This window comes from Melozone crissalis, unplaced genomic scaffold (assembly GCF_028551555.1).
Source record: "Melozone crissalis strain CALT ecotype California unplaced genomic scaffold, PUWL_Pcris_2 ptg000045l_1, whole genome shotgun sequence".
NCBI classification, from domain to species: Eukaryota; Metazoa; Chordata; class Aves; order Passeriformes; family Passerellidae; genus Melozone; species Melozone crissalis.
The window spans coordinates 28304131-28318491 of NW_026535823.1; the positions used below are offsets into that span (position 1 = coordinate 28304131).

At 50.4% G+C, this 14361-nt stretch overlaps 2 protein-coding genes across 3 annotated transcripts in view; one reads left to right on the forward strand and one right to left on the reverse strand.

Moving 5' to 3' along the window:
• Window position 1: 1 nt before the first annotated feature.
• Window positions 2-3971, forward strand: MRPL37 (mitochondrial ribosomal protein L37). The gene is made up of 7 exons (XM_054286001.1): window positions 2-392; window positions 630-813; window positions 1276-1391; window positions 1894-2079; window positions 2348-2505; window positions 3000-3203; window positions 3763-3971. The coding sequence occupies exons 1-7, from the start codon at window positions 2-4 to the stop codon at window positions 3838-3840; spliced, it is 1317 nt and encodes a 438-aa protein (XP_054141976.1). The 3' UTR covers window positions 3841-3971.
• Window positions 3972-8239: 4268 nt separating this feature from the next.
• SSBP3 (single stranded DNA binding protein 3) overlaps window positions 8240-14361 on the reverse strand; it is a 55165-nt gene continuing 49043 nt past the window's right edge. For both annotated transcript variants that reach the window (XM_054285663.1, XM_054285664.1), the window contains 9 exons: window positions 12668-12732; window positions 12520-12568; window positions 12301-12336; window positions 12071-12125; window positions 11585-11655; window positions 10809-10887; window positions 10584-10612; window positions 10304-10405; window positions 8240-9742 (listed from right to left, as the gene is read on the reverse strand). In XM_054285663.1, the coding sequence (XP_054141638.1) occupies window positions 9713-9742; window positions 10304-10405; window positions 10584-10612; window positions 10809-10887; window positions 11585-11655; window positions 12071-12125; window positions 12301-12336; window positions 12520-12568; window positions 12668-12732 (516 nt within the window). In that variant the 3' untranslated portion in view covers window positions 8240-9712. The remainder of the gene's footprint in view (window positions 9743-10303; window positions 10406-10583; window positions 10613-10808; window positions 10888-11584; window positions 11656-12070; window positions 12126-12300; window positions 12337-12519; window positions 12569-12667; window positions 12733-14361) is intronic.

Genomic DNA, 14361 nt, shown 5'->3' on the forward strand with positions numbered 1-14361 from the left:
GATGGCGGCGGGGCCGAAGGCGCTGAGGCGGGCGGCGGTGGCGGCTGCGGCGGTGACGACGCGGGGCCTCACCCGCGGCATCGCCACTCGCGCGGGGCGGCCCCGCCACCGCGCGCCGCTTCCACGCACGCCCTGGACCGTGCGCGGGCCGCCGCCGGAGGTGCTGGCGGAGATGGCGGAGCCGCGGCCGGTGCGGGAGCAGGTGGAGCTGGACACCGTCACGTACGCGGAGCGGCTGCACTACGTGCCCGGCCTGGCCCGGCCGCGCTTCCCGCCCTGGGAGCGCGGCTGGCGCGACCCCTGGCACTCGCCGGGGCCGCGCTATGAGGAGATGCCGCTGTACAAGGAGCGCGGGTGCTACATCTGCCATCAGGGTGTCCGCATGCTGGAAGGTACCACACACCCCGCGCTGTCCCTGCCCAAGCACTCGCCCTGCTCCTCCTGCCAAGGGATCTCCTCGCACAGAGTGTAAAACAGACACGGGCTGTGGGGAGCCTGTCCAGCCCCATGAGCTGCCAGGCAGCCTCGGTCACACAGGGAATGGCTTGGGTTGGAAGGGGGCCTGGAGCATCACCAGTGTCATAGATAGATATATGTGATGGATAGATCACGCTGGGTTGTGTTTCCAGGAGTGCGGCAGGCGCAGTGGCTTACCAAGACGAAGCTCGTGGAAGGTTTGCCCCCAGCCGTGCAGGCCATCATGGATAACCCGGCTCTTGGGCTCCAGGAGCTGGAGGAGAGGGCGAAGCACATGGTGTCCCATGCTCGGCTCTGGGACACGGCAGAGGCTGCTCCCAGGAGGGAACGATATTGGTGAGTCCTCAGCTGTAGGGGAGGTTTTAAACGCTACAGAGACAATTCATACTGAGCTCTTCTGTGGAAAGAGGGTCTGTATGCAAGACCATCAGATTGTCAAACAAAACAAGCAACAACCAAAGCAACAAATAAAACCCAATTCTAAATATTGGCAGTAGCACTGACATAAATACTACGCTAGATCAAAGCTTCTTTCAGGCCAATGTCTCTCTGTTTCAACTCAAGATCTACTAGCTGATGCAGAGTATCAGTTTTTAAAATAATTGTAAGCATTACCTCTGCCAACTTGAAACAGACCTGGTGTGTGTGATACCAATCTGCAATCTCTGTTAACTGTTTGGGAGTGCTATGCCATTGTATGTTTTACGTACAGTAATTTTACAGCATTTGTGCCCCAGAAGCGTCTGCCTGCTATTATGATCTCATTTTTATGTAACTGTTTCTTTTCTTGTTTTACAGCCCAATGCTGTTTGAAAACCTGATACATATATGCCGGTTAATGTCTGGGAAGTATCCTGCTCTGAGTAAAAGGATGTTGGCTAGAAACTGCAGGATAGCAGCAATGTGGGAAAGAGGTCAGTTGCCACTATGGTGGAAGCATTTAGCTCTGTAAGATAAGAGGGGTAGCAAAGTTCCTGGCTTTCAGGCTGAGGACTTGGAAAAAATTAAACAATTTCTGGAACTGGGTAATTCTTTGTGGTTTAAAATAGTGCTGTTGGCATTGTTGGCATGGGCAGCCTTGGATGATGGCAGGATGCTGTCCCTGAGGAGATTATTAGGTGTTAATCAATATTGACAAGATGGTGGGAGAAGGGAACCAGTCTCTTAGACCTGACTGTTTATTTTCTTGTGTCCCAAATCAGTGCTGTTGTTTTTCTAAGGATGTTTAGTTAAGAACTTAGCCCTAGCAATTAAGGTTGGCATTTTAGAAGAACCACAGCTGAGCTACTATGTAGGATGGGTTTGATGACGAGGGGAGAAGAGTGAGCCTTGCAGAACAGACTGGCCAAAGGAAATGTACATCTTTCTCTGGTGTTCTTTCACAGTGTTTGACTGTGGCCTGATTTCCCTCCCCAGAATCCATCCTCCTTCAGGTCCGTGGCCTGAGTGGAATACTCATGAACTCTATGAGCCCAATAGCACCAGTAGCCTCCAAGGAGGAGATACTGGCCACCAAAGAGCACGTTCTGGAGACCTTCTATCCCATTGCACCCACCATCGACCTTCAGGAGGTGAATGTGTACAAAGAGCTCAATGATACAGGTCAGTGCTGAAGAGCATTATCTGTGTTTGGGGCTCCTTGTTCTACTGGGGCAGCTGAGAGTAGGGAGTGTGTGGGAATGAGGGGACAGCTTTGCAGTGCAAGTGCTGCAGAGCTGTGGTGGGTGAGTATATTGTTGCATAAGCAGGACTGAGGACAAGAACTCAAACCCCAGCAAACAACTTGAGCAGTGCCTGAAGATAATGGGAGAAAACCTTGGCTGCACGGCGTCTTCCTGAGCGGTTTCTGACATGAGTATGTGCCCTTCAGGTTTCAGAGATGGTTATCCCTACTCTCACCCTCACACCCTGTTCTTCCTGGAGTCTGCCAACGTTCGCACTGACAGGTTCAGACCAGAGCAGCTCCGTGCTAAAATGCTGATGTTCGCTTTTGGCAACGCGCTGGCCAAGGCCAGGGCGCTCCACGGGGTACGTATGGGAGCCTGCTGCTCTGCTGGGCCTCTCTTCTCCCCCTGCTGCTGCAGCCCCTGCAGGCAGCCCTCAGAGCCCCTTACTTGTGTAATTTTTTACACCCCCTTGTGTGATTTTCACATCCAAGCTTCCCAGTCCAGAGGTGAAAACCCATCCTTCAGAAATCCTCTGATGAGCAATGTTTGTGATGCAGTGGGGTGGTATGGGCAGGAACCAGGGAATAAGTTCAGCTGTAAAACTCTAACCCATCCCACAGCTCAGTATGTAAATTGACAGTTTGTTGCTGGCTGAAGGAGGAATTTTAATTAAACTACAAAATCTACATTCAAAACTTGTTTGACTAGAGTAATTTTCTGGGCAAGGTAACAATATATTTATTAAAATCTTGGCTTTAAACCAGCCCAAAGATGCAGAATCAGCAAGTACTCCTACAATTTCTGTTGTAACTAGTTTTTGAAACATTCTCCCCCACATGCCCCTTCTTTTCCTAGAATGATCCCAAGGTTTTGGAGCAGCCAATAGTGGTGCAAAGCATTGGCACAGATGGACAGCTCTTCCAGTTCATGGTGTTCCAGTTAAATACAACAGACCTTGTCTCTAATGATGGTGTAAAAAACCTGGTCTGGATTGACTCTGATCAGAACCTGTATGAGAGAGCCCAGTGTGTCCCAGAAGTCAAGAAGGGAGTTGTTACGGTAAGGAGAACTTGGGAAATGGTGTTGGAAATGCTGCCCTTCCACCACAGCTGGGGGTCTGGGGCTGGCACAGAGCTGCAGCAGGTTTTAAACTAGCTGGAGGGACCCTCAGGGGACATTGGCCTCATTTTTACCTCAGCAGGTGTTTCTCAGGAGACCAGTTCCTGAGTGTTGGTGGTGCTGATGTGTGACATGCCAAGCTTAACGTGAACTCCTACATACAGATACTCCCAGCTGAAATCCACCATCCCATAATGGGCTTGTTCAAAGCCAGCTCTGAGGAAGGGAACTCTCACAAGCAGCCTCTCTGGGGAGTAAATAGAGCACAGGGCTGCCAGTACTGGTTATACTGGGAGGGCATCTCACTCACAGGCAAAGAGGTTCTGCCCTCTGAGATTGACACCAGTGGAAGTGCCCCCACCCAAACCCTTCTGGGGAGGGAGAGCACAATTTGGAAGCTGCCATGCCTGAAAGTCTTATTCAAGCATGTTTAAAGCCGTTGTTTGTCTACATTAATCACTTCACTGCAAACTGAGCATCCGTGTCTTTCTCTCTGCAGAAGCCCGCTGGAATTTCTGGCTTTCAGCCAGACACATTCAAGAAGTTTCTGGCACTGTATCTGCATGGAACTGTGTGAAATTCAGCTCAAATGAAAATACTTCACCAACTGTACCTGCTGCTTCTCTTTGCCAGAACCGTCGTATAATTAAAGAAAGGTGGATTAATTTACTTTAAAAAATAAATTATATTGTTACAGAAAGTAAAATTTCTTTTTTTAAACTAAATAGTGCATGAAGAAACTCTTTCATTTTAGGGGCTCACCCCTCTGGATGTGGGTTAGAGAAGTCGTCAGATGCATCCTCCTGCACTCTTCCTCCATTGCCTGGGAAGAACATAAGCCAGTCATTATTCCTGTGCGCAGGCTCTGCTCTCAGTGTGCTTCTGCACAGAGCCAGACTCAAACCCATTCCCGAGGTTGCTTTGAGTCCCTCTGAATGCAGAAGAGACTTACAAAGCTTCAAGGGGAAAGCCTGAGCCACGAGGCTTTTTCATTCTGCCTGGCTTTGACTTTGTTTTACTCCTGGCTGCCGTGGGATGCGTCGTGCTGCCCTGTGCTTAGTTCCCAAAGCACTTAATCGGAGGGATTGCTTTGTTGGATCTGTAGAACCACGGTCCTTTTATCCCCCCAATCCTGGATGAAGAGACCTGTGCATTTGGGGAAAGTGGTGTAGAATGTAGCGGGAAACTTTGGTGCCTGTAGCTGGTATTTGCTGCTAAAAATACAAAGGAAGAATTTCTTCCTGCCACACAGAGTTAACTGAGCAGGAAGCATATTCTTTTTAACATGGGGGGATTAGTGTGGGTTTTGTAAAATGAAAGCTAAATTAGCTGCAGCCAAATGTAGAATGTTTTGCAGTTCTGGTACCCTCCAGCACATGGGAAGGGAGAGGACAGCCTGCGCTATTTTAAGGTGTGGAAGAGCACATTTCCAAGAAATTCATCTCACTTCAGTGCCTCGTGTCGGAGGCTGGTCTGTGCTTTGTGATCCCTGGCCATCTGGATGAGCACCCCAGTTGTGTGTTCCAGCCCCAGTCCATCAGGCAGCTCCACTCTGCAGGTTTTGGGAACATTCACCAGTCACATTTGAGGTCAACAATTGCACCCCGTAAATTGGGATGCAGTGGCTGCAGGCTAAATTAACAAATCCCTCCACAGTTAGCAGAAGTGCTTGAAAGAGAAAAAACCCTCATAAGCGTTGCATTGCTCTGCATCATCTTAATCCTGCCTGCTCCAGGGATGCCTCATTCAGCCCATCGGAGTGAATCTGCTCAGGTCTGTGGTTTGCAGCCAGGTGTTTGGGAATACATTCTAACAGAGCTGTGCTCTGTGCAGCCTGTCACACGCAGTGGGTGTTTCTTTCTCGGGCTGCTGCTCCCTCCCTGCTGTGTCACACGGACCCTGCCTGACATCCCCTCGCTCTTCCAGCTTCGGGTCATTACCCGTCCTAGGGAGGAAGCCCTGTAGGGCAGCCAGCTGCCCCTTAGCATTCCTGAGGAGAGAATTTCCCCCAGGAAGCCTGCTGGAAGAGCAGCTGTGGTGGAGAGGGGTTGTGTGGAGGTGAAACACCTCATGTGCTTCTGGTGGATGTGGGAATTTGTGAGGATGGTCTGTCTGGAAGAGGCAGAGTCCCTTCAGCTGCTTTTACATCTCAACAAAGACATCTCTGTCAGGCAGTTGAAGGGGAGAGACTGAGGGAAGCTGGAACCCTGCTGTGTCCAAGCTGAGCTGAGACAAAGCACAAGCACAGGGAGGGATGGACGAAGGCAAAGCAAAGGCAGTTTTGAAAAATAGCGGAAGCAGCGAGACATGGGACGGTCAGCAGGAAAACAAGGCTTTGGGGGTTGTGTGAGGCATCAGGAAACCACTGGAGGTGAGGGGATCATACACAGGGGTGTGAGGCCATGTCCCTGCTGTGCTGAGGCAGAGCCACTCTCCTCTGAGGCCAGGGGAAGTGGTACTGGAGTGGTGCTGGAAGGAGCAGCTGATCCTTGTGCAGGGAACGCTCCTCTGAGGGGTGATCCTTGTGCACGGAATGCTCCTCTGAGGGCTGATCCTTGTGCAGGGAATGCTCCTCTGGGGGCTGATCCTTGGGCAGGGAATGCTCCTCTGGGGACTGATCCTTGTGCAGGGAATGCTCCTCTGGGGGCTGATCCTTGTGCAGGGAATGCTGAGGGCCTGGAGGGGAGAATGAAGCTCCCAGCTTGGCACGGATGCTCAGGTTGGCCCCTCGTGGTCCTTGAACCAGGCAGCCCCTACCACCTGTCCCTGGTGTTCTGCTGCACTTCCCAAGCACTCTGTGCCCGGCTCAGCTCCCCCAGTTCCTCCAGCATGGCCTGCTGGAATGGGCCCAGCTGAGGGAGGTGGGCTGGGGAGCCCAACAATGGGTCACAGGAGCACATCTGGGTTGGCATCAATAACTTATAAAGGCTCTCAGCAGACGAGTGGCGTTACCTCAGCACGGACCAGGGCCAGGCATTAACTTTTCATGAACGGCAGCCAGGGAAGCAGAACATGCAAGAATGGGGTGGCAGGAGCCCGGGATGAGGAGGCAGAGGAGCCTGGCTGCCCACAGGAGAGCTCTGCAGGACCCAGAGGAGCCTGGCTGCCCACAGGAGAGCTCTCCACCACTCCACACTCCCTTGCCCTGAACCGCTCCCACTGCAGAATCCAGCTCCACAGGCTGCACACATCGTGCCAACAAGTACACACCGTGCTCAGCCTGGAGCCCCTGGTCGTTCTGATCCTCCTCCTGCATTTAATTTAATGAAAACTAATGGGGGAGACAATTATCCCTGAGGCTGGGCTCAGGAGACGTTTCGAGGAGGGAACTTGGCAGTTTCATGGTGATGTTTAATAATACCAGCCTGTAACCCTTAAGAACCATCAGGAAGGACTTTTCTATGCCCCACAATAAAAACACAATGGGCAGCAGTGCAGGAGCCTGCTGCTCTGGGCAGCCAAGCAGGGCCTGGGTAGGCAGGGATGGCCCCGGGGGTCTGGGAGGGCAGGATTTCCTCATCAGCCTCAACCCCTCAGGGGTCATGAAACCAAGTGATGGACAATGCTCACACTCTGCTTTCTGCAAAGCACGGGGGGATGCGATTGCCTGGACCACAGGCCTAAAACTTCCCAAATCTTTCCCCCAGCCTCTGATGCTGCCCATTGGGGAACCAGGTTGTGTTGCCTGGGTTTCTCCATTCCCAGTAGCTCCTGGAGTTGTTTGTTCCTGGGTCTGTGCACTCACCCAGCACCACAGCTCTTGCCCAAGGAGGGGCACTGACCCCACTGCAAGCTCAGTATTTATATATTATTATTATTATTATTATTAATGTATTTGAGAACAGCACTCGTGTATTCCCCTCCTTTCTTACCTCCCAGCAGTGCAGGGCTCTGGCAAAGGGAAGAGGCAGCACCCAGCTCCTGGCCCAGGGAGCTGCTGCAGGGCAGGGCAGCCTCCATCACCACACTGGCATCCCAACTTCCCTGGCCTCTACGAGCAAAGCCTGGGGAGCAGTGTGCCAAAAATCTCCTTTTTAGCCCCTAAAAAACCCCTTTCTTTCTGCAGCCTGGTGGGCTGGGTGTGGGGAGGGCAAGCATCCAGCCAGAACATCCTCAGCACGGTGCAGACAACACTGACGGTTTCTAGGCTAAATTTTCAAAATGCTTAAAAAACCCCAAAAAATCCAAGAAACAAAGAGGCATCACTAAACCTCACCCAGGTCCTGAACTGCATCCTGAATAGTCCTGAATCCCTTTGGGATTTTGAATTCCCAAGCTCAGCCAGCCCTCCTAAAATGCCACCTCAGCTCTGCATCACCTCTGCTCCTGCACCCCAAATCTGGGGTTTGGCCCTTGATAAAGGTTGGAAAAAAATACCCAACTCCCACCCTGGGTGTGGCAGCAAACACCAGGAACAAACTGCAGGGCACCGAAATCAAATGTTTATGTTGATATTTATTACAGCAGGGGGAGGGGGGAGAAGGAGGGGGAACCGTTTCATTCAAAAAACCATCCCATACCAATGAAGACAATAATTTAGCTATTCATTTTAAAATACATTAAAACCGGTCCTTTCATTTCCTCACATCAGAACAGAAAAATTAAAATTAAAAAAAAGAAAATAGGAAAAAACCCCCCACGCCTGAACAAGATGTAAAGTGGAAAAGGTAAAAATTTGACCCCTTGGGGAGCCCCTGGGTACGCAATGCAACAAATCTGCATTAATTGGAAAATATTAACCTGACTGTAACTATGAGACTGACACCCTCAGACCCCCCATCCCACCCGCCCCTCCCTCCCTCCTGACTTTCTACAGGTAAAGCAGAATGAAAATGCCTAGGAAAAAGAAGGCAAACATTTAAAAAAAATATTATTCGTATTACACACTAAAAAAAAGTTGGTTTGTCATCTCATGTCTTGCAATCAGAATAATAAAAACAAGCCAAATGTCCCCCAAAAACATTTCAATGAAGGGGTGCGGAAAAAAGACATCCCTTTAATAAAACATTATCAACAAATATCGTACACAAACTACAATGTATCAATGTATAATATTTTTTTTTTTCCCCTCTCGGTAATTTTCGAACCAGACTACAAGGTAAGAAAAAACACTGAAACAAGATACAATGCTTTCAATAATCCGCACAAAGGTCAAATCCAAGGGAGAGAATATTTTACAGAATATGATATACATGGAGCAGAAATGGGAGCTGGAGAAAAAACCAAGACCAAACTACAGGGTAGTGTCATGTACAGAGATCCCAACCCGCCGCCTTGGCTCGTCCCTTCCTCTCCCACCAGAAGGAAGGGCCTTCGATGCTTGCCATTAATTTTTATTTTCTTATTACAGAGCGAGCCTACAGAATAGCAAGGTTACATTTTAACAACAAGAATTCCTTAAAAAATATCTCCATCCAGTTCCAAATCATAGATAAGTGAAATCCTGACAAGAGCACATCTCTAAAGAAAAGAAATCCCCCCGCAAAATACCCCCAAAACAAATAAAACCCCCAGAAAATCCCAAAGTTAGCTGGAGATCACAGTTTCAAAGTCCCAGGTCAGATTAACTCTTTTTTTTTTCTTTTTTTTTTTTCTGGTGAATTTAAAAAAAAAAAAGTTATTTAAAAAAAAATCTATTTTTGCAGTGAACCAGCTGAAGGATTCTGGGGAAGGGAGGGACAAGAGATTTCTTCTTGTACTCAGAGGAGGGGGAAAGACTAACACAGTGCATGCCACAGTCACAGAGAGCAAGATCACGATTCATTGGAGGATGTGATCCTGGAAGGGGTCACCTGTTATATTAACAAGTTTATAACGAGGTGCTGGAGTCTCTTCCCCAAAGCAGATCTTGTTAACTGGAGGAGGAAGCGTTGTGCTGCAAACGAACCAAAAAAAAAATAACCCCAAAAAATACACGGGAAAAAAACCCCCAAAACCAAAAGGAAAAAAAAAAGAAAAAAAAAAAACAAAAACAGGCCTTCTGAACGAAAACCACCATTGTAAACTGTCCAGTTTATTTAAAAAAATGACTACAACAGAGACAACATGATTTCATATCTAGACTAGCTTCCTGGTGTCGCACGGCACAAACATACAACAGGTTCGGTTTCTGTCTTTATTTAAAAGAACAAAGCAAAGAGATCGGAGTTGGGTGCTAGAGGCTTCCGTTTGTTTCCAAAAAGAAGTGTCATGTACATATATAAACCCTTCTGCACAAAGAAGGGTCTTGTCATGTCTTGAAATATTTTAAGTTTTGTCCTTCATGTTTTATGGAATAAAAAGTTCAGCCTTTTTATTGCATGAAACTAAACCTGGGGTTTTGGCCCCCGCCACGCGTGTCCCTGCCCATACACCTAGCTTCTTCTTCTTCTTCTTCTTGCATAATTCGTTGAGATCCTCCGAACGGCAGCTGACTCTCTTGATCCTGGAGAGGAGGAGGGGGAGGGAAATCACACACTCATCGTCATGCTGGGGGAATACTGCAAGAGAGACAGAGCCACGGTGAGAAACAGGCGGGTCACAGCCCCGGACAGCCAAGGGAGGGATGCAAAAGGAGGCTGGTGGCAACTACACAGCAACCTAATTGGATCTAATAAACCAGGAAGAGAGGATATGCTGGAGACTCCAATTTATCAGGGCCCTAATCTGAGCTGTAACTTGCTTTTCCGGGAAGAAAATCAGCAGAACAGTATGGGGCGAGATGCAATTTGAAACAAATAATTAACATGCACATGTGTATATGCTGCTAATAGAGGGAGAACAGGAGGCCTGTCTGCAGCCACCCACGGAGCCTCCAATGGGCCAGGCCAGCACAGCCACCTCTGCAGCAGCTCCTCTCCACCTGTGCACCCATCCCACCACAGACCCCAAAATTCCCCCCACTGCCTCATCTCCCCCTGCCCACCCTTCTGTCCTGCAGCAGCTCCCACACGGCACAACCCAAGCCCAAAAGGCCCCCACTGTGCCAAGCCCACCCATCCCAGTGCTGGGACACCTTGGGGACTGTCCCCCCATCCCCAGGCAGGCACTCACTCACTCACATTGTCATTTTGGAAGGAATGGAGAAAGTTGCCTCCCAGCTCCCCGTCGTCTCTTGGAGTGCCCGGGGGATTGCTAATGCCACTTATGTTGTTTGGAGAATTCTGTGGGACAAGGAGAGGAGGTGGTGAGCAGGACCCCAGAGCCCCCCAAAATGCCACAGGGGCAGGACAATGCTGTGGTCACATTGCCTGTGTCCCCATCCATCAGGGTCACTGCAGCACCCCAGTGCTGAGGGAAGGGCAGAGCCCACACACCCGCCCTGCAACCAACCCCACTTACTTTTGGAAGTCCATCTATGTCTCCTGACCCTGCAGAGAGGGGAGAGAAAGGAGAAGAGCCTTACTGGGCCTGCAGCCACAGCCCTGTGCCCCCACAGCCCCGCTGCCTTCCCCCCAAAGGCTCTGCTGGGAGCACTGGTGCCAGCTGGGGGCTGAGCCCAGGATGGGAACAGGCCCTGGGATGCTCTGCCAGTGTCCCCAGGGGAGGGAGGACACCGAGGCTCACCTAATGATCCGTTCATGTGATGGGGCTCCATCCCGCCCATGCCGCCCATGGGGCCGTCAGAGCCGGGGCCCATTGGGAACTGCGCAAGGAAAAGGGGACAAACCCAAAATCAGACACAGAACGACCCCAAGCAGCTGCCACGGTGGCTCCTGGGGACTGTCCCTGCCCCAGCCATCCCTCTGCAGCAGGGCAAGGAGGGAGGTACTGCAGAATCACTGAATTGCTGAGGCTGCAAAAGTCCTTCAAGATCACCAAGTCCAACAATCAACTCAGCACCCACTAAACCACACCCTGAAGTGCCAGAGCCACACATTTCCAGGGATGGTGACTCCACCACTGCCCTGGGCAGCACATTCCAATGCTTGGCAACCCCTTCAATGACAAAAAGCTTCTAATATCCAATCTGAACATTCCCTGGCACAACACGGGGCTTTATCGCCCTCCCAGGCTGTGGGGCTCACGGTCCCCTGGGTTCACCTATAAAATTTGGACCCAGAGCTGCAGCACAGCATTCCAACCAGAATTCCACAGGATTTAAGGTTGCTCACATCCCACAAAACCCAGCACCTTGGCCGGAGCAGCAGGACTGCTGCTCTCTTAATAAGCATAAAAAATTAACAAAGTCGCCCAAGAGTTAATCGCTTTTTGATGGTTTGTTTTATTTCTGTTTTGTAACAAATGGCTGAAATCAATTAAACTGCTTTACTCTCAACTGATGAAGTTAATTATGATTTGTTATGGTATCTGATATGTAAATTATTAGAAAGCAGACTTACATTCGATCGACTGCCTGCGGGCGGTACTGGATTAATCATTGTGTAGATGTTGTCACTTGAATTTGTTGAATCTGTGGAACAGTGAAGCCCAGTAAGTCGGGTGATTAATTCATTTCTTAATTAAAACAAACTCATGCCACTTGAACTCATTCTTTTGTATTTTATCACCCAAAATTCCCTCTAACTACCACCATTTTCTGGTTAATTTGTATTTAATGAAGATCCACAAAGTTTTTAATCACAGAAATTCAACTGTGAAAAAGAATTCAACTCCTGGCTGGGAAGGGTAGGGTGGTAATTCTTCACCTTCCTGAGCCCCCCAGGCATCCAAATCCACATGGGAATGTAGGAACATCCCCAAATGGAATCCCAAAGTCAAGAAGGCCATGCTACTCACTTCCCAGAAAGCCAAAAGCCACAAAAATTGGTCATTACCAACAGGGCAGGGATGGCCCTGGACAGAGAGGGGTCTCAGAGGGCTCGTACCTGCAGGGCTGGGCATGATGGGTGTCCCTGGAGGGCCACCGCCGCCGGGGGGACCCTGTGGAAACACAGCTGGGGTCAGATGTGCAAATATGAGCACTGCCCACCTTTCCATGTCTTCAAACACCTGCCCCAACTCCCAACCCCAAACCCAGCCCAGTGCCACCTCCCATGGCACTGACTCCCCCCAAACCACATGAACTCCTGACAACAGGACAGACAGGAGGACTCACCACGTATGTACCAGGCGATGAAGAAGAGTATGGGATCTGTAGGGACAAGAGGGACAGTTCAGCCATGGGCTGGATCCCATCAGGGCACAGCCTGGCCAGGATGGGAGTCCCAGCAGACTAAGCAAGAGGCTGGGGAACCTCTCCTCTCATTAGCAGGGCTCAGCTAATGGGGAATGATCCCATTTGCAGGACATTTCCCAACCAGCCCAAGGTACTCACTGAGTTAGCACTGCTGGGGTTCGGCCACGGTCTGCCGGCGCCCGGCCCCCTGGGGACAAAATTAAACAGGGGAGAAAATAAACCTTGTGCTCTTCTGCAGACACTCCCGAGCCCCTGGTGAAACCTCCCAGAGTGGGGATTGCCTTACATGTTAATTCCAGGCATGCCAGGACCTAGGGAGTTGGGTGGAGGTCTCATGCCGCTGCCGTAGTTCTGCAACGATAACCAAGGGTCAGTCTACTGTAACGGGCAGGACACCAGAGAGACAAGAGAAAGGGGGAAAAAAGCCAATAAACAAACAAAAAAAAAAAACAAGCGGGTCTGTGTGCAAAAATGAGCTTTAAAAAAAAAAATTAATGACGATGAACATAAGAGGCAATTGTGTTTATAAAAAAACCCCAGGCAGCTGAATATGGATGGGAGCCAGGCTGAGCCCCAAAGTTCCCCCTCCCTGCTCTCTGTGGAGGGAAAACATCCCCCTCCCAGCTCTATGCACAGCCCCCAGCGCCAGCCTTTTGGATTTTTCCCTTTGTGCAGGAGAAAACAGGCGCAGGAGGAGGAGAAAAGGCACCACTCAGAAGGTTCCTGCTGCAGTGCAAGGATGAGGAAGGGCTGCATGAGCTCCCCCCGAGATGGAGCACTCCTTGCTCCCTGGATGACTGCTGGAGTAGGGAACACCAAGCCAGGCCTGCTGTTTTTCTGTTGCTCCCCAGCTCTCTGCTCCATCCCCTGGAGCAGGCCAGGGCAGGCAGCCCCCTGGGCCCCCTCTCCTGCCTTATTCCTCCCTGGCTTAGCCTCCAGCTGGGACTGGGAGCCTCGGATCTGCATCCCTCATCTCCTAAAACCAGCTCCAGTACAAAGCCAAGCCCAAGGCAGTGGAGGAAGAGGAATCCCCCCGAATGCTGCGCTCCATTTGGTCTGTGCTGTGCTCCGTGTGCCCTCCAGGCGACTGCAGCCAGATTTAGGTCGCCTTGCCACTCTTCCCCTCCCACCTCCCTTCTCTTCTGTAATGCATCTTTTTGGACTGTGTTTCTGCCATTTAAAGAAAAAACTGCTACAGCAGGAGGAGGGATGGCTGGCCACTTCCAACACCACAGCCCCTTGGAGTGCCTCAAACTTGATTTTAAGTACAATACTTTAGTGTTGTCAATTTTTATCTGGGTTTACCAGTGCACGGTGCACTGCTGAGGGCATCACCAAAGTTTGTTTTGAAGAGGCAAAAAAGGGTTTTCCCCAAACAAATTACCAGCAAGTCCCTAATTGATAGAAATTTCAGCCATTTACACTGAATAGCAGCATCAAGCCCCTTGTTTAAAAAAAAAAAAAAAAAAAAAAAAGGGCTCAGCGTTTTCAATTGGAGCTGAAAGGCTGGAAAACGAAGCCAGCTGAAAGATGCTCAGGAGGAGGGAACGCAGCTGTGCCGAGAGACCTGGGCAAGGCACCACCAAAACCCAGAGAGCTACAAACCCTCTTCATATTGGTGCTGGCAATCCCTGTCCTGGCTTCTGCAGAGCTACAAATGGGATTTCTAAAGGGAAAAAGGCAGCGGCAATCAGCTGAAAGGGATGATTCATCACTGCTGTGTAATAAGGAGCTGCTGTCAGGACTCCAGGATGTCCTGGCTGGATGTTCTGAAGCCCTTTGGAATCGTCTGAGAAGGATTTAGGAAGGTCCCAATGCAAAGCTTAAAGGAAAACAAGCCCAGGGCACACAAGGTGCGAGGGGCTGCGGGGTCTGGGTCGGTATTTTTGGTGGCTGCCCGCGCAGGTGCCCATTCCTGGATGGCTGCAGGCAGGCAGCGCCTGCGGGTGCCAGATTGGGAAGCCCAGCGCTTCTCCAGGG